Here is a 20118-nt window from a genome sequence, read left to right on the forward strand (position 1 = left end):
AGACTGAGCTCACACCATCGTGAGGTATGTGAAAATGTTTATTATGCTTTCTGATTGATGAATGTTTGTTCCCCAATATGGGTTTTCTTTTTCTTTAATTAAAGCAGTCTGTTTTACATACAACTTCCTCCAGGGCCACAATGCTTTCATTTTCTTGTCTTCTTCAATCTGAGATCCCAGCTCTCGACTCAACAGCCAGCCTGTCCTTTCAAAGCACACAATAAGTCACTGTTGTGGCTGCTTGACTCGGGCTTAATTGAGGAGCGAGACCCAGTGCTTGTTACCTTGTTAAGAAATATCTTAACAGAACACGGTAACAAGCACTAGGTCTATACATATACACACATACACATATATATATATATATATATATATATATATATATATATATAAATTATTATTTATTTTAAAAGACACATCTTTATGTATTTTAATTATGATTATAAATCCTCTCCGCAGATGGTAAGCCCAATTTACATTTTGCTGTCACCTACCCAAATTCCCAGAATGTTTTATTTTGTATCGCTTTCAGGAGAAACTACAGAAACACTAGCTTTTTTTGAAATTTGTGACTATTCAAACAAGTTGTAGCTTTACCACCAAATGGAAGTAAAATGGAAAAGTTTACATAGAAGTACAATTCAGATATTCATACGACAGCCCAAAGACTTTACAAGCTGTGAAAAAACATTCCAAATTCCATGAACTGAAACAGAGGACTGCATTATTCATTAGACAGCTTATTCGAAATCCCCAGTGTTAGCTGATTGGAGATGTTCCTTTAAATGTGACATGCTTTTTCCAAATGGAAACTCAATAAAAGTAGCTGTAATCTATTTTCCACACATGTAAGAGAAAGTGTAGTATTGCGCCCAGCTGTATATTATCATGATTTATGACATCAGATAGCATTTTGTAACAATACAGCACTGGGAATACACCTTATTGAGAAAAATACAGTGTTTTAAATATTGCTGATGTGCAATAGTTAAGGAAGATGACGTTTCAAAGCATTCTGACAAATACCAGATCATTTGTGAGCATAGCTGTTAAAATGTGACACTGGTATGTGCGTAATGTATCAACAAATTGCAAAATGTTTGGTTCACAGTCAGAACAAACCAAGTAAAATACAATCAGGTTTATTAAAATGTTCTGAATACCAAAAATGAATGATTGTAGAGTACTGTGGTCATAATGAGCAAACCAGCATTTGCGAAGATATGAATCACAACATCTACTGTATGTTCACTGTACGTCCAAAGTTTGAATCATGATTAGCTGCAGATGTTTTTTGTAGCTATTTCATTTATGTACAGGGTACATAATGTGCAATTTCACCTTCCTATGCCCTACCATTTGTGAAATATGGTGCGTAGATGTGGTAAACTTACATTCTAATCAACCTGTATATTAGAAGGATTGACATGAACTGGTGTAGCTTTGATCAACATGAAAGTATGCATGAAAGATTGCACGTATGTATGTATGTATGTATGTACATCCTTTTTAAATGTATACATGCATTTATGTCTTTCAGTTAAGGTATGTAAAACTGGTTTCTCTCCTCTTGTGCTGCTGCTGTCCTTGATGCTATTACTCCTTGAATTATTACTCTGTCGATGTAAAACAAGGTGAATGTAATTTCTTTCTGGCTAGCACTCTACTGAGCCTGATTTTTCAGTCATCGGAAGCGGGGCCATGTTTATACTGGCCAGCAGCTTGTGGAGATACACATCATGCTGCAATGTGCTAAGCTCCAAGCATTTTACAAGATCAAAGAAAGTGAGGGCCCTGCCACCCTGCAACGAGACAAACTGCAAAAGCCAAGGACATACAGAGCAGGGAGAACAGAAATACATCAGATGTGTTACATTGCACTTAAGATCAAACTGCAAAAATATTTTACACCATAAATTCTGTAAAATCAAACACACTGTAATAATCACAGTTCTATGATAAATCAGCTATTTGTTTTATGAGAATAAAAGGGAAATTATGGCTTTATATGCCATAATTTCCCTTGCATAATATATTGATATAAACATAAATATGGATGTCCAGTTACTTTAGAAATTTAAAAAGATGATTAATTTTGATCGAAATAAAACATGCGAAACATATTTGGTTCGCAGTGTTTTCCAAAAGCATTGTTCAGCATCAAAGCTCCAACTTTTTTTGTAAGTTTTCTAGCAAGGTTTAACCAGTAGAAGATAGATGATATTTAAATGGTCTTATTTTCCTGTGAAGTCAAGAAAGATGACATGTAGTAACAATTCCTCTGCAATTGGGAATGACTCATTTGTTTTTTATTCAGATTTTTCAAATCTGAAGAGACAAAATTAAACACTTCAGAAAGCAGAAAATAGCACATAGTAAACTTAAGCCATCAAATGCATTTAGTTTACCACCTCATATTTACAGGCCCAGTGCCACTGCAAAAATTCACTGCAGTTTTACATCCTGGGATATAAAATATCATGAAATTAGCATTTATTTAAATGTCCTTAAAAAACTGTATTTAATAAACCTTTCAAAAGTGTTCATTATTTCACAGACTAGTAGTTTTGAATTGGTTAGAATTCACCTACATTCGTTTTTTAATTGAGCTATTTCAATCAAGTCAGCTAAGACCACAGAAAGGAGTAGCAGTAACAGTGACTGACGTTTCTGTAAGATCCTTGATGAAGAGTGATCTACCTAATCCTAGCAGCTGTAATATGATTTAATAGAAACCAGATTTCTGATTTAAGTTCATTGCCTGCACCTCATATAGGTGACACAGAAAGGAAGGCATAAAGAACAAGGTGCTAACATTTCATTGAATGGAGCCAAGTCTTTCGCTCTGGTGAACAGCTTGAACAGAGGAACATTTGTGCAGAACTTATTCTGCAAGTAAGTAAGGCCATTTATAAGATGTGGAGAAACAGAAGAATCTATTTTGGGTTTATTTTCCTGGTAAAACCTAGCGTCTAGTACATTTTTACAGACTAAACTTTATTATTTTATTTTTTTTTAGTGTAATTGTGATACTACTCTATGGTGTATTTTTAATACTCTTTAAAACACAAAGTTAACCTGTCTTCCAGGAAAATAAACTTAACACGCAGTATCTGAATTTTTAATCACGATGTTACAGTGTGAAAGCAGAGGAATGTCAAAAGTAACTTTTAAATTTCACACAACTATACCACAACCTATACAATTACAATTCCAGCATTCCTCAAACCACAGCCTGTTCATTTTTTTTCTAAAAGAAAAAAAAATAATGTATTGTCATAGCTGGAACCTAAGAAAATAGTTCACATGTTACAACCATCTATTAGCTTGCCTCTATGGATTTTGCCAGATGGCATTCTGTTATAATAACTTGGGCTTCTTCCAAGAGTAAATAACTTTACTAAAAGTAAAGAACAACTACGTAATAAGAGATACCTGCACTGTGTCCAACAACTTTCCAACACCTTCTGGGCTCTAATCTTAAGTATCCTGTATCAGAAATTGTCACAGACAACAACCGTAGAACCTCTAATATGCAGACCATTTCCCTCATCCTCCTCAACCAGTTGGTGTTTAGATAAACAACAATATATTGTTATCTGGGACACCCTGTTCTGACACCTAAACTTGCGTTTTATGTGGTACTTTCTTCCTACAAAAAGGAAGCATACAGTATGCTGCACTAACATTTAAAGGGGGTTGGGGGTAAACAGCCTCTGCTCTGACATGCAAAGGCTCTGATTCACAAAGGTTTGTGGTAACACAAAGAAACTCTCAGACTGGAATTTATGATGTCCAATAGTTTGCAGCAATCCAAGGAGCCAGTCTGTGACCTGCTGCTAGCAGGTCGGGTCTTAAAGCAGTAGCAGGGTCCAGAAAAATATAGCGTTTTTTACGTCCCCACGCGTTGCTACAACTGTTTAAATAACATACCTGTCATTTTTCTTTCATTGTTTACATCCTGAAAACCTTTTACATTTATAACTTTAAAGTCTGTTTCAAAGCTCTTTTCAAAATGGCTGCTCAAAAAAAAAAAGAAAGAAATGCTCTGGCTTTCTGTTTTGTACCACATCATGGATCATTATTGCTGTTACCTGTTTGACAACGTGGGCAATAAACCTTAGACTATCAGTGCACTGGAGCAGCCATTTTGAAAAGAGCTTTGAAACAGACTTTAAAGTTATAAGTGTAAAAGGTTGTTGGGATGTTAATGAAAAGAAAAATTATAGGTACGTTATTTAAACAGTTGTAGCAACATGTGGGGACGTATAACGCTAGATTTTTCGGAACCCCGCTACTTACTAGAAGTAAGGGTGTCTAGTAATTGGAGTTGAAGACTGGAGTAATTATGTAGTCTCAGCATTGCTACTGACATGCTGTATCACCCTGGATAGGCACTTTGCCTAACCTGCCCGTCTCGCTCACTTTAAAAACTGGATACATTCAGTACTGCAGTGGAAATGTCATATTATATCCTCTGGGTTACTATTGCTATGTGCAAATTACTCCTTTGAAACAGCAATGCATTTCTTCTTGTCATTATCTTCCCTACACAGTGATGAACTCATTCAAGGTCATCATTAAAAGTAGCATTAAGACAGGGTTTCACAACCAGAATGCTGAAAGGCAAGATGTGCAGGCCCTGCTTGGAAAAGTCTAGTCTCCAACCCCTCATGCCAACACCTGGCTTTAATGACAGTTATGAGCACCCTACCGTATAAATCCACCTACAATCCCATTCTACAGTCATGGAAGGAAGGAAGGAAGGGTTAAATTAGAGAAAAAGGTCAAACTTGAAAGTGACCAAGTGCTTTCATCAGTGTAAAACTACTTAAGTTTTACCTTAAAATCTAAGATAGTCTTTTTGAAGTTGTGGTTAATTAATGACAATTAAAACCCATAAGGCATTTTAAATGTTCCTTCTTTATGGAATCCTACAATGCACTATTTGTCATTGCTTATGAAGGCATACTGGTATGTTTTCAAACAGGGACATATTGCATTCTTAGATACTGCACAGGAGTTAGTTGAGAAAATGTTTTTTTTTTTGTTCTTCCAGTCAGATACACCAATGACCCTGAGATTAGAAAGTCCAGAGTTCTGTTCATGTCCTTCTTCCTTTTCCCTGTCAGCTTTGTTGAATGGAGCTGTAGCCCAAACCACCAAGTGTGCTTTAGCAGTAGGGTGGCCTCGAGAGCACTGAAAAGGTTTGTGTAAAGCAAGAATTTCACCGAGACTTTGGAGTGCAAAGAAAATAATAAATACACAACACTGAAGGCCATTGATTTTCTGAAAAACTGAGTGCCTATGCTACAGATTTCAGTGTCAAATTCACTTTCCAGTGGCTGCAACAGATTTGAAGTGCCTTCCTTTCTATAACTTAGAATAAAAGGCACGGTTTTACATACTTCAGATAATAAAAAATGCCCCACACCCCATATTTTTCTCATGGCATGTGGATAAATGAAAACGCAGCCTTCACCTCAGAAATAACCGTAGCTCATACGTGCAAACAAGATTATGCTACATGTATAGTGCGTTCTCCAACAAATACTGAGCATTCTTCATTGTGGAGATTTACCCGGTACTGTCAAATTTGATCACGAAAAAGTACAGGAATTAATTTCAATACTGATAAAATCATGATCTATTGGTCAGGTACAATGTTTCTTTGCTGTGTAACAAAACCGAATCAAATAGCAATAGCTTGTAAGAATATTACATTGATCAGACAAAATACTTACTGGTCATTGTAGTTGGAACCAGCAGTCGGGGACTGCCCTGCAAAAACAAAGAAGAAGAACACAGGTTACTAAAGGAAGCAATCTACCAAACCATCAGATACGTCCATACAGTCTCTCATCTCATTTAGGAGAACATGCCTGAAGGAAACGTCATAACTTTTTTAAAACAGCAGCCTGCACACTGAGATAGATCGTTTGTACCATAAGGATCTGTTCTAGTTTTTCTATAAAGTAATATGTTCCTCTAATTCCTAATATGGATCTGGAGGCAGTGAAAAGACGACTTCCACCTAGAATGGGCTTGAGAGTTCACTGCTATTCCACCTGCTTTGTTCTTGGAATGGACTTCTTGTCTTAGTGATGCACAGTAACAGGCACACATTGCCCATCACCTGGGCTCTGTAGAGCTAACTATCATAGTGCTTGTTAAACTGCACATGGAAAACACTCAAAGTCACTATCCAGGGACTAATAAAGGGAAACCCTTAGGCCAGCTACTTTGGTCTGTCTCTTCAGTGCATTTAGTAGCAGTTTTATTTATACTTCTTAAGTAACAACTAAAAGCACTGCTCAAGTACTGTCATTTAAAAAGCACTGCAGTGCTACTTAGGTATCACAATTAATTGGCAACATTTGGTACGACCAGAAATAGTTTAACAAAAAAAAAAAAAAAAAAAAGGCTGGCTATAAGATTGTAATGCTGACCCAATGGCAGCCAGCACATAAAAAGCTGAAGTGCACACTGCTATTACTAAAACTGTCCAGAATACCCCCAATGTGCACCCAAAATTATAGCAACACCGGGAGGTTTACACATTTTCCACTGAAAGGGACTCATTTAAATTGTTAAAAGGACATGCACTACTGCAGTCCGCACCTTTTCCCACAGTAGTGAGCCTGCAGATAAAACAAATAATTCATAGGTGATTTAATGAAAAACAGATTGCCTCTAGAAAAACAAGGTAGCAGCGATGCCATGCGTGAATTAACCAGATGTACCTTTACTAAAAAAAGTATGCAAGTCTTTGAGGGTAAACCTAATTAGGAGGAAAGCTCATGATATATATATATATATATATATTTTAATTCGAAGATTTAATTTGAATGTTTTTAATGGCTAAAAACATAACAAGCTCAGTGTTACTGAAACCTAATTTAAAATGTTCACAAGACTGCCTACAAAGAGGAGCTTTTAACAAACTGCTGTCGCAAAATATTCCAGATATCTAATCTTTGTAGAACTCTTAATTGTCAGATGCTGTAAACAAATAGAAGTGTATCTTTATATATACACACTATATATCACAAGTTTAGCATTCCCCTACCATTAAAGAGTTAATGTGTTATAAAAGCATTTGAATTGAATCCTTTCTATAGTAAATACCCTATTTATTTGTATATGTAATTATTTTATGCTGTGGGAGAAGTATAGGTGTACGTCATTTCTCATGTGCTGGCACTTCTTTTGGAATGAAAGTACCTTATGTGTGTGGTGTTGCTTTTCAGTGAGCTAAAATCCTGTTACATGTTACATTTGTTAATATCAGTTAAGACTATATATTTTTTTGTTTTGTTTTACTGTATAAAGTACTGTGCAGTCATGTGAACAATACGGCTTTTCATAAAGGCATGCAGTGTTGCTGACAAAAGCCAGGACTTCAAAAATCTGTGAACAGCCTTTAGTTTGTGGCCCGCCCTTAGGCTGAGTTGTCTGCATTTCCAGCAACAGACATTTGGCTAGAACCAGCTAAGCAATAAAAAACATTAAAATGTTACCAAGCTTGACAAACAGCACTCCAGTGGATGTTATGGTCTCCCGGCTGTTGGATGCCACACACTGGTAGTATCCTGTATCTGTGGTGTCCAAGTCCTGGATGCGTAATCTAGAACCAGACTCTGTTTTCCTTATCGATATTCGCCCCTGTTCCTGAACCACTGGAGCGTCGTTCTTCAGCCATTTTATGTTGGGTGGTGGGTTTCCTGCCACTTTGCAATGCAGCGTAGCCGTCTGTCCCTGAACTATAGTGATATTGTTCACTGGTTCCAAGAAGGTCAGGGAGTCACCTGTAAGGTCAAAGGTGAGCAAAGGTTAAAACTGCACATGAATGCATAAACGTAACCGGTCTTGTTCCGATTACCTATGCCAACTTCTAGATTGCTTTTGGCTCTCTGGCAGTTGCCTTTTTAAAACCAAAATTAGATACAGTTGCTTTCCTATTCATAGCGATTTTTAATGCTTCTTTGTGATCCAGATGTGTGTTATTTTCTGGACACAATACACTAGATCTGACTGGTCGATACCTATTGTGCCAACCCAGTGATCTCATGCTTGATACCATAATCACATTAGTGCTGTACAGTTAAGGGAACAACATCTGGATTAAGTATCAATGACTTTTCTGTGAAACAAACGCCTTCCTACAAGAGACACCTTTTGACCTGGTAAAAGCAAACATGAAATATTTAATAGAAAGCTATTTATGTTGGAACAGAACCAGTTTTATAACACAAGGATGCTGCTGCTGCTTTATCCTCTTATACTTTAGATTTACACAGTTGAGGATGCAGCAGTAGGGTTATTTTTCAATTGAAATCCAGTGGTTTCATGGACACAATAAGAAACTCAAGTAGATAAACTTCCCATCTTAATCAAGCTTGAAACATCTGTCCACTTTACTTAGTTTCTAACAAAGAATAATTTTTGGGGACATGATTGAAGACTTTAAAATCTTAAAAGGAGTTGACATAGTTAGCCCTAACCAGTACAGAAACTGGGACCAGAGGATACAGTTGGAAACTCAGTGGAGACAGACTTAGGACAGAGGGAGTTGGGAGTATGGAATGGGTTACCTTGTCAACTTGCTGAGGCAGAATCACTTGGATTTAAGACCCAACCTTGACAAAGTCTTGAAATTAATCAGCTACTAAGAACCGAATGAGCTCAGAAGGGCAGAATGGCCTCGCATTTGTACATTTTCTAATGTACTAGTAGTTTTACCCAAAGTTTACTATTTGGACAAGTGGGATGTTTACCATGCACAAGATTATTCAGTTCCTTAGGAGTACCTTTTCCTAAAGACCTACTTCAAATGGAGCTTCCTGTTTAAAAAACAAAGATTAAACACAACTGTAAATATCTGTATTAGATTTAAAAGCTGCGGGTTTCAAAACTGGTAAACAGAACCGCAAGGCCCCCGTCACCTTCACTGTGCAGTCTAATGAATAACGGAGGACATGAAGGGATTTGGCACAAGAAGGTGTTAAGTCTAACCCCCACCGTGCTTCAGACTGGACTCCTAGTGCTTGACATTAAGGCAGTGTTTTTGTTTTTGTTTTTTTAGAACTTAATAATGTGGCTTCTCTGTAATGGGGCAAATGTTCAGATAGTCAGTGAAGTAAACAGGGAAATAGATCCGGTTTTTACAGATTAGTACTTTTACAAGGTTTTATTGTGCTCCACAGAGTGTCACTGTGTTGAGAAAAGCCAAATTATACTGTAAACAGGAGGCCATTTTAAGAAGCATTTAACACCATTAGGGTTAAATGCATTTTAAATTGAGTTTTCAACCCTTTATTATTTATAAAAAAATGGTGTGAAAACGTTTTACATGCACATAGCCTCATTTTCTAAATGAATCATCCTGAAATGTATGACTTTGGCATACTATATAAGTGTATTTACATCAATTAAGTAAATTGATATTAAAAGCACAACCTTCAGGGATTCCTAATATGCAGCACTTCACACAAGCATGGAAGCATTAGGGTGGAATTCCAAAAAGTACATACTTCGCTTTTGGAAACAGAGGACATTATAAAATAAAAAAGAGGAAGTAGCTATTTTTCTCATAAAACAGATTTGCATTGGTATAAAGCAAGTTCTCACATGAACGCCTCTGTCTTTCATCTGGCTGCGGTGAAGCATGACCTGCAGTGCAAGATCAGATCAGAGCTCACAAAAGAACCCAGCTCCATATCAAGGAATCAGGGCATGCTCAGTTAATAAGCTGGAAAGCTGTGTTTATAAAGGCTCAGAGTGACTTTGCGTTGGGTACCGATACCAGCCAAGAAAGGAACATAAAGGGATTTTTACGTTTGGATTTACAAAAGGTCTAAAATTATATACGAAAATATATTTTATATATATATATATATATATATATATATATATATATATATATATATATATATATATATATATATATATACCTATTAAGTCTCAAACCAATAATGTCAATACTGTATGGATAATAAATGAAAAGTAAGGTTGATGTAAGGTAAACCATGAAGCACTACCTGAAACGTTGGCCTTCCTGACTTTATAAAATGCCACACCCCATTTATTAAGACCCTCTCCCATTAGAACACTGCAGCTACAAAAAAAGAGGCTGTCCTGACTGAATTGACATCTGTTTAAATTTACATAATAGCAGAGAGCCCTCAAATGCAGCCTCAGTGGGGAGCCCTTCTGGGATGTGGGGAGTCAATTCAAAAGCAATCTTTAGAATGCATTTAACTATGGAAATCTCTCAACGAGGGATGTTGCTTTTGTAAAGAGATCAGTGTATGAAGAGAACTATACAGCCTAAACGGAATCGTTATTATAAAATGTCATTATAATGGTGCAACATTGCATACTGCAAAGATCACAGCAAGCAAAAGCATCTATCATGCTTTTGCATACCACTGAAGGGGGGGGGGGGGGGGGGGAGGGGACGACGTCTAGCATGTTTATAGTTTCCTATAGGGAAACAACTCCAAGTCTCCAAAGACTGCCAATTTTTTAATTTTTTTTTATTCACAGTCTGTATGACGTAATTCCAGCTGCCACAGAAGCTGTGCGTCAGGAGTTCTAAAGCCCATATTTATATATTTTTTTAAATCAAAATCAAATGCAGAAGTGGCATGCAACTAATTCCATTAGGAAATTAAATGAACAATACTAGGGCTGCATGCTTTTGGCACCATTCACTAGCTGAAGCTTAGTATGGCCTGGTTAAAGGTGAAGTAACTCAGGTTAGTCAACTTTCTTTCCATTTAAATCAGCTTCCATAACAAATTACACCTTCTTTCATTATCTGCATTATGAAAAGTAGATTCAGCTGTGTGTGTTACTTCATTACTTAATGGCACTTCATCAGCAATTACATTAACCCTTATACAGTCAACAAAAAGAAACTGCTCTTGTTTAATTTTGGATACCAGCAGAATGACACTGCTGTAAAAGATCCTGCTGCTCACAGTTGGCCTTGGGGCATCTCTGGTTTCTTTAAAAATGCTTCTTAACTCTACAGCGCAGTGAACAAATTCATTTCAGGAATCTTGTCTATACTGTAGATGGCCAAACAAGTGTAATGCTATTACCAGAATCATATTTAATATTTGTTATCTCCTTATAGGCTTCTGTGTTGGGAAGTTCACAAGACTCAACTCCTAAGAATAGCTTCATTCAATTAACTTTTTAGCTGGTGGGAAATACATTCACATAATTAACTAAGCAAACACGGAATATTGGATTAAATAAACACATCATCAATGTGTTACTCTCTCCTGTTCCATTTCCAATACAGGATGTACACAGATTTATGTCTGCCTCCTGGGCTATTCACCGTTCCTAATACAAAACCTCTAAAATATACTGACATTTTTATGGCAACGCTACTGGATTCTGTCTTGCAATGTGTCTACTGTCTGCAAAATGAATCACAGATTAGTCATCACCAACCCCATGACCGATCAAAACTGAATCAGTTTCAGTGTTGATCAAGTGGTCACTGGGAGGCCCATGATCGCTCAGGCTCTGCTCTCCCAGCAAGGGCTCACAGTGGAGAGAAGTAGGGAATTTCCATAAAAGACTAAGCGGTAAACATTCCCTCTGAAAAGAGAGTGGGTTAGGAACCCAGCATGGAGAGAAGAGGGCTCCTCTAGAGAGATTTAAGAAGGGTGCATTGAAAAAGGTATAAAAATGAATTTTAAAACCAGCCAAGTGTCCCCTTGCCTTGTCTACTAACCAGAATTCCTAAGTCATGTTCCTGTATTTACTGCAGTTTCGTGGTTTATGTTCAGCTTGCTTTTAATGAGTGCAATGCCGTTAGGACAGTTGACTCCTGATATTCATCTCTGCAGGGGAGTCAGCATTCATTGTTGTGGTGTCAGAGATACACAACACAACCCTGTTCTACACAGATGTACATCATTATCAGTTACTTTTTAAAGTGTACACTGCAAGCTTTCATCGAAAAACGATGACTGTTTCCATATGTTTAAAAACAAGTGTTGGAAACCTCTCATTTAAAAAAAAAGCATAATAGTGAGGTTTAAAAAAAAAAGCTATAGGATAGATAGATAGATAGATAGTGCTCCACCTTTATAACACTAGTCAGGAGCCATAGTTATGAGACCGTGCCGTTTGTGTTCTGCTTCATAAGAGGAATGAAAGTGCCTATCCGTCTGTTGGTAGCCATGTACGCATGGCACACTGACATCTGCACATATTATAGAGACGCACATATCCAATTGTGATCAAACTCAATTAGGACCAGCAACTGCATCAGTACCTGAGGCTAAAAGGAAATGCATGTATACTGTTTGTTATTCACATATACATACTGCAATATGGGGAAATCATGGATGAGTTTGTAATGTTCAGGGTTTGGATGATGTCATAGACTGACAGGAGGATGGGTTGCAGGAAGACAGTCTGTATATTCCATTACAGGCGTTCAACAAGACTGGAATTAGACTGAAACCCCCCTCACTGAGCAGCCCAGCTTCCCGACCATCCTGACTGCTGAAGTGAGCCAGTGGGAAAAGCAGCAGGGTACAAACCTCATCAAATAATACAGTTAATGTCCTGTACTTATCCAGTCTAGCTCGAGCCACAGCAGGATACCTGTTTGATCAGGGCTGTTAGATCCAAAAGAAACCAATCTTGCCTTTTAGGTGTTCGGTATTGAATTAAAAAAAAAAAAAAGGTGTTTTACAAGGGTCCCCCCTCCCTGCTCTACTCTCCATTTGCTGTGCTTATATACATCAGGTCAGCAGAAGTGCCCCACCCAAGGAAATTCCTCACAACATGCCATCTGCCTACTAGTCTGATTGCAAATCACGAGCAGGAGGTGCCATAGCCAAGTAACAGAAAAAAAAGAAAAACAAACTTATTAGAGCTTCCATAAAGCAGCACCTATTTGTTATGTACACGTGTAAATACAGTGTCTGATTATTTTGGTAGTGACATCGAGGATGTCGGGCCAATATAAATAGCTTCTGTGGTACACAGCAATATTTTCCTTTGCTGGTATTAAACAGACCTACACATGCAAGGAAATCTATAGGCAGCTGCACCCACCGGCTTTTTAGGTGGATTCTACAGTAATGTGCACTCAGTGTCCGTTAATCTGTTAATGTTGTGGAATATAAATATTGGATAATGAAAAAAATAGACAAGCAGTGGGGTGGGAGTGGGCTTATCTACTCCTGCCCCACAGTGCTTGTGAGCACAGGTCAAGCCTTTGTGTGATACAGAGGAGGTAGACAATGGACTGGACAATGTTTTTTATTCGCTACAACTGCCCTTGCTTCCATCTCCGAACTTATAGCTGTGAGATTCTAAAATCTGTACCGGTCAATGACTCTTGCTGTTCAAAACATAACTGCTTATAAAACTGATTTGTCTAAACTGGACCCGATGCTGCTATTTTATTAGGGAGAGACCACTTCATCTGCTGGTGCCCTTTTCTGGTCAACACATTTGTAACATGCTCCCTACTTTCATTGCTTCAGTAGTTGCTTCTGCTGTATGTAGACTGATCACGTTGGTCTTCTGGGCTGTTTCTCAATCCTTTCACATGTGACACAGTGGTCCTCAGTTTCCCATTTGGGGTTTGGGATACAGAGTCCAATAAATCTTCACGTCTATACATTTACTACACAGCTGATCATGTGGTTCAGCTTCTTTGCAACCCCATGCCTAAAAGTCTATGATCTTTCCATGCATCTTTCTTCCCATTATTTTACAGTGCAATAACTAAATAGTTAAAGAACAAAGGCACAGAGGCAGTTTTCTTTTTCGATACCCGACCGTCTCTTCAGCAAACTCTCTACCAGCTACATGTTCCCTCCCCATTTAGAAGAGTAGATGTACTATTTAAAAAGACCTGTGGGTTTTATGTACTTGTAAAAACAGTTATTGAGTAGAACAACCAATTGGCTTCAAGCTAGTATTGGGGTAGACCAACGTAAGACTACAGTAAATGTATATTTCAAAGTAAGTATATTGCGCCAGTACCCTTTAATACATTATTTGCAATGATTTATTTTATTTTTTATTTTTTTCAGGCAATAGATTTCCTTTTTCTGTGATTTAAATTAAACACATTTGCATTACCTTTGGGCACGGACACCCCTCTGTCTTGGCCTTCAGCCAGTCCCAATGATTGTCCTGGTTGAGGTAAGTTTGCATCTTCTGTTGACAGGGAGGAAAAAGAAACACAAAAAGATAAATGTCAGCTTCCTTTTGCAAAATTCCAGTGTTTGTGTTTCTTGGCTTTGATGTAGTTTATAAAAGCTATAGAAGCAGGGTTCAGGTTAAACCCTTACCTGACCTATCATCATGAGAAAAGGTCCAACTTCAACCTTCCCTTCTGGGGCTGTTTAACTATACAGTAACCAGTATACTAAACTGGAGTACTACTGCAGTCTGGTTTACTGAGAAGACAAACATAACCATTCGTATGTGTCACTTTATACAGTAATTCAAGTGGAGCCCTTTTTCTAATTGTGATTTTACAGACAGATTTCCATTTACTACCCCAGACCCTGTGGTTGAAAAAGGGCACGAGTTAAGCCTGGTAAATAAAAGGAACAATAGGAGATTCATACAAAACCCACATGAAATGTATTACAAAACTTTACACAGGATTTACAGTTGACCAAACAAACCCCCAAATAATGGCAGACTGATTTTTTGTTATTAGGTACAATGGAACATCAGTTTGATTTGGTATCAGGGGCAATGGAGTAATTAAATATGTATTCTATTCTACTTACTAACCACTGTACCAGATGTAATTGACATCTAATGACATACTTAGGGGAACTTAAAGACCTATTACTTTCTTAAAACAATAAATAGATGGAAGGGTAAAATTGAGGCCTGTCTGGATATGTTTCGCAAATGACTTGCATAACACATTATTTGCTAGATTTTTACAAGCACACAATAAATTAAGATAGCACATCCTTTTTCTGCAGTCCAGTATTAATGCTTTGAGAAATATTTGGATTTGATGCGCTTTAGTTTCTGCCTGAAACATGACTGAATGTATGTGGAGGCCACGGCAGCATTACCACAAACACAAGTCGCTTCACTAAACCTTTAAATGACAGTTTTTGGTTTGTTCCCAATCTCCCTTTCCTTTGTATGTCTACATAAAACACACTCATCACAGCTGTAGCTTATCAGGACAGTACGTAATTATATACCACTGCACTTTCAAAGTGTGTGAGACTTGTGATTCTCTGGAATGCACTAGACGATAATAGTTTACAAAAAGCGTGTTAATGCCACAGTTTATTTCCCCCTCGGGTCCTGACAGATACAGCCATCTGATGTCTGATAACAGCACATGACAGTTAAAAATCAAACTTTTCAGGCTACAATCATCACTGAATTGTTTGTTACAATGAATTATACATATTTATTTGATTAGAGTTTATAGCTAAATCCACTAGCTACTGTTGATGGCCTAGCACAATCTTACAATCAGTACAAAATAACATGTACATCATCTTGAAAGATTATGATAAAGTGAATAATAATAATAATAATAATAATAATAATAATAATAATAATAATATTATATTGCAACAATTTTAAAATGCAGTTTTCTGCAGTAATGCAATTTATTACACGAAAGCCAAGCTATATTCATCGAAGGCATGACCAACTTGTGTAGGTATGGATGTTGTGGTTGCATTTTTCATTTGCAGGTTACTTACCATTGTACATAACCACAAATCAGGAAACAGATAAGAACATAAGAACAGAAGAAAGTTTACAAACGAGAGGAGGCCATTTTGGCCCATCTTGCTCGTTTGGTTTTTAGTAGCTTATTGATCCCAGAATCTCATCAAGCAGCTTCTTGAAGGATCACAGGGTGTCAGCTTCAACAACATTACTGGGGAGTTGGTTCCAGACCCTCACAATTCTCTGTGTAAAAAAGTGCCTTCTATTTTCTGTTCTGAATGCCCCTTTATCTAATCTCTATTTGTGACCCCTGGTCCTTGTTTCTTTTTTCAGGTTGAAAAAGTCCCTTGGGTCGACATTGTCAACAACTTTTAAAATTTTGAATGCTTGAATCAGATCGCTGCGTAATCTTCTTTGTTCAAGTCTGAATAGATTAAATTATTTTAGCCTGTCTGTATATGACATGCCTTTTAAACCTGGGATAATTCTGGTTGCTCTTCTTTGCACTCTTTCTACAGCAGCAATATCCTTTTTGTAGCGAGGTGACCAGAACTGAACACAATATTCTAGATGAGGTCTTACTAATGCATTGTTAAATTTTAACATTACTTCGCTTGATTTAAATTCAAAACATTTCAATATTTATCCAAGCATTTTGTTGGCATTTTTTATAGCTTTGCCACATTGTCTAGATGAAGACATTTCTGAGGCAACATAAACTCCTAGATCTTTTTTCATAGATTCCTTCTTCAATTTCAGTATCTCCCATATGGTATTTATAATGGAGATTTTTATTGCCTTATACTTTTCTATATTAAATGTCATTTGCCATGTGCCAGCCCAGTTCTGAATGCTGTCCAGATCATTTTGAATGACCTTTGCTGCTGCAACGGTGTTTGCCAAGTTTGCTTACTATACCAGAATCTAAGTCATTAATGTAGATTAGGAAGAGCAGAGGACCTAATACTGAACACTGTGGTACTCCACTGGTTACCTCGCTCCATTTTGAGGTTTCTCCTCTAATCAATACTTTCTGTTTTTTACTTGTTAACCACTCCCTAATCCATGTGCATGCATTTCCTTTAATCCCTACTGCACTCAGTTTGAGAATTAATCTTTTATGCAGGACTTTGTCAAAATCTTTCTGGAAATCTAAATAAACCATGTCATATGCTTTGCAATTATCCATTGTCAATCTGGCATCCTCAAAAAAAAAAAAAAATCAAGCAGGTTAGTTAAACACGATCTCCCTTTCCTAAAACCATGCTGACTGTCTCCCTGGATACTGTTACCATATAGGTAATTTTCCCATTTTGGATCTTATTATAGTTTCCATAAGTTTACATATAATCGAAGTCAGGCTTATTGGTCTGTAGTTACCTGGTTCGGTTTTGTCTCCCTTTTTGTGGATCGGTATTACATTGGAAATTCTCCAGTCTGTGTCAAGAGACTGTTGCATGATCTTGGTTAGCAGTTTGTAAATAACTTCTTTCATTTCTTTGAGTACTAGCAGTGAGGAGTAGTGGTTAGGGCTCTGGACTCTTGACTGGAGGGTCATGGGTTCAATCCCAGGTGGGGGACACTGCTGCTGTACCCTTGAGCAAGGTACTTTACCTAGATTGCTCCAGTAAAAACCCAACTGTATAAATGGGTAATTGTATGTAAAAATAATGTGATATCTTGTAAGTTGCCCTGGATGAGGGCGTCTGCTAAGAAATAAATAATAATAATAATAATAATAATAATAATAATAAATAAATAAATAAATAAATAAATAAATAATACTGGGAGGATCTCATCAGGCCCAGGGGATTTGTTTATTTTAAGAGATCCTACTCCCTTTAATACTTCTGCCTCTGTTATGCTAAAGTTGTTTAAAACTGGACAGGAACAGGTCAACATGTGGGGCATGTTGCCCATATCCTCCTTTGTAAAAACTCGTGAAAAGTAATAATTCAATATATTTGCTGTTTTTTTCTCTTCATCTATGATGTTGTCATTTGTATAGACATTTTACTTCCTCCGTCAATGTTCTTTTGCTGTTAGAATATTGGAATAACTTTTTGGAATTGGTTTTAGCCCCCTTGGCAATGCTCATTTCTATCTCTCTCTTGGCCTTTCTAAATCTCAGATTAGTTTTCATCAAGAAAAGTCGCTAAATTCTAAATGAAATGTGATGTTGTGGCCAGAGAAGGCGCTTTTGTGCATGATTTGTAAACAGAGAACCGGGTGTAAATAACTAATTTTGTTGTGCCTTCTTTTCCAAAGGCTAGAATAACCATTTCGTCCCTTGAGTGATATGTATTTCCATACATGCCTTCAAACACACCGTTCAAAGCATCCATTTATTTATTTATTTATTTATTTTTTTTATTTTTTTAAGAGTCACCAATTATGTTTTGTATTCAGTAAAAATTCCGAAACCACCTGTTTATGTGGTGATTGTCTGTCCTGTTTGAATCGGGCTATTAATCAACCTTTGTATTTGAAGAGAAACATTTACAAAACAAGAGAATACACATTTCTAATTTTCTACCATGCTTCAACAGTTCATTACCCTGTGCAGGAATGAAATACACATGTTTTAAACTGTGACTTTCCTAACATGCCTAAAGCATACATGTGACAGCCTGAAACATGACCTTGAAGGATTTCTTTAAATTTCTAAGGGACTGCAACAAGCATAAAATCAACTACTATGTCAAACTTTGGTCAATTAAAGGAATTAACATTAAGCCATGGTAAAGCCCCCCCAAAAAATAATAATGGGCACAGTGCTAATGAACAAAACCAGAAAAATCATGTGTACTTTACCTACGTCTACTTAAAACTACACTTGCCCAAAAAACAAAGGAATTACCAAAACTAAAGGCAAGTAGTTACAGTTTGAAACTTTCCTTAGAAATCCGATAAAAAGGTAAAAAAAAGTGTATAATATTGTATTAGAAAATTTAGTATATTCAGCCAACCAGCTTCCAGCTCTAGAGATCGTCTAAATCAGGCAGTAGATGACTGCTGCTTCATCACAGCATCAACTGTGAATCAAACTTAAATCAATCCGCGCAAGTATCTGCTTTTTCATTTTTACTTGCCATAATGAAAGCAAAGTTCACATCTATTGGATAACAAATACTAAAAACCAAAAACCAGCCAATCAATACTTTGCACTGATGAAAGCAACCAGTCCTGTACCCACAACTGCTGAGTCAACCAATCACAGCTCGGCTGGAGCTCAGCATCTTTCAACAACAAAACAAGACACAGCCAGTTCATTAATATTGCTCTGTTCCGAAATTTGGCACAGTCCAGATAAACTATAAGTAACTCCAATGAATAAAAAGTTATTTCTTTAATAAAAGTTGTTTGTTTTTTTCTCTCCTTTTTCAGAAAATTTTTGGGACACTTCCTAAAACTTCTCAGCGGAAGGGTACACAACGAACCATTTCAAGTTTAAAAGTAAATCTAATTCTTGAAGTGCTGTTTTAAAAAGAATAATGAGAAAATCCCTCTCAATGAAGGCTCGACCGTGTGGTAGTTGAAAACAAGGTAACGCTTACTGGCAAGGTGTTGTGGTAGTTGTCTACGTGGATGTGGATCCGTTGACGATAATGCTCTTGTGGAGTCCTCTGCCACACACTGCATAAGATTAAAACCCAGGATACCTCTCTCACACTGACACTCCAGGGAAAAGCGCAAAAGGGGGTAATATTTTATTACCACATACAAGGTAATTTACAGTCAATATTCGCATACAAAGATACACAAGACAATACAACTGGCATCAATATGACAGAGTAGCTTCTAAATAGGCATAAATATTGGGTCTTATTCACAAAGCTATGAAATTTAAAAGAATGCCTGACAAAATTCATGAAACTAGACGGTTGTCAGTTTTGTTCGCTTTTTTAAAATCACTCCAGAGTTTGGTGAAGAGGGTCCATCGCTCCTTTCACAAATAGTCCAATGTGCATAATCTAATTTTAAAAACACACAAGCACACAATAACTAGCAGTATTATGGTAAGAAATACAGTACATACACTTTCTTAAACAGGGGTTATAGGAAGCAAACAGAATTCTTAATTGGTTGCTCCATGCTCTTTTGTTGTCTATGAATGAGGGCATAAAAGCAAATAAGAGGGAAACTCCAGAATTGAGCAGACAAAGATTCCCGTCCAACCAGGTGAAGTAGGGTTCACTTTTAACCCAAAATATCCTGGAAGACATTTAAAAAAAAAAAAAACTGGAATCACAAATATAGAAAACAAATTACCGTACACATTTTTTAAGTTTACCTTTTAGCAATATCTAAGTAAAATATGCCTAAATCCTTGGTTACCCTTTGACCTCTCTGCCAACACCACTTCATTTCAAAGCCTGTAAATGAACAACCCTTTCCAGTTACCAC

At 37.0% G+C, this 20118-nt stretch overlaps 1 protein-coding gene across 3 annotated transcripts in view; it reads right to left on the minus strand.

Moving 5' to 3' along the window:
* Positions 1-20118, minus strand: part of LOC117408835 (tyrosine-protein kinase transmembrane receptor ROR2) — an 84601-nt gene that overhangs the window by 14977 nt on the left and 49506 nt on the right. For all 3 annotated transcript variants that reach the window (XR_009328436.1, XM_059022223.1, XM_059022220.1), the window contains exons 2-4: positions 14131-14208; positions 7521-7808; positions 5745-5781 (exon numbers count right to left, since the gene is read on the minus strand). Coding sequence is in view for 2 of the 3 variants with exons in the window: in XM_059022223.1 (XP_058878206.1) it covers positions 5745-5781; positions 7521-7808; positions 14131-14208 (403 nt within the window). In the remaining variant the exon portion in view is untranslated. The remainder of the gene's footprint in view (positions 1-5744; positions 5782-7520; positions 7809-14130; positions 14209-20118) is intronic.

The sequence above is a fragment of the Acipenser ruthenus genome, chromosome 1, assembly GCF_902713425.1.
Source record: "Acipenser ruthenus chromosome 1, fAciRut3.2 maternal haplotype, whole genome shotgun sequence".
Lineage (NCBI taxonomy): Eukaryota > Metazoa > Chordata > Actinopteri > Acipenseriformes > Acipenseridae > Acipenser > Acipenser ruthenus.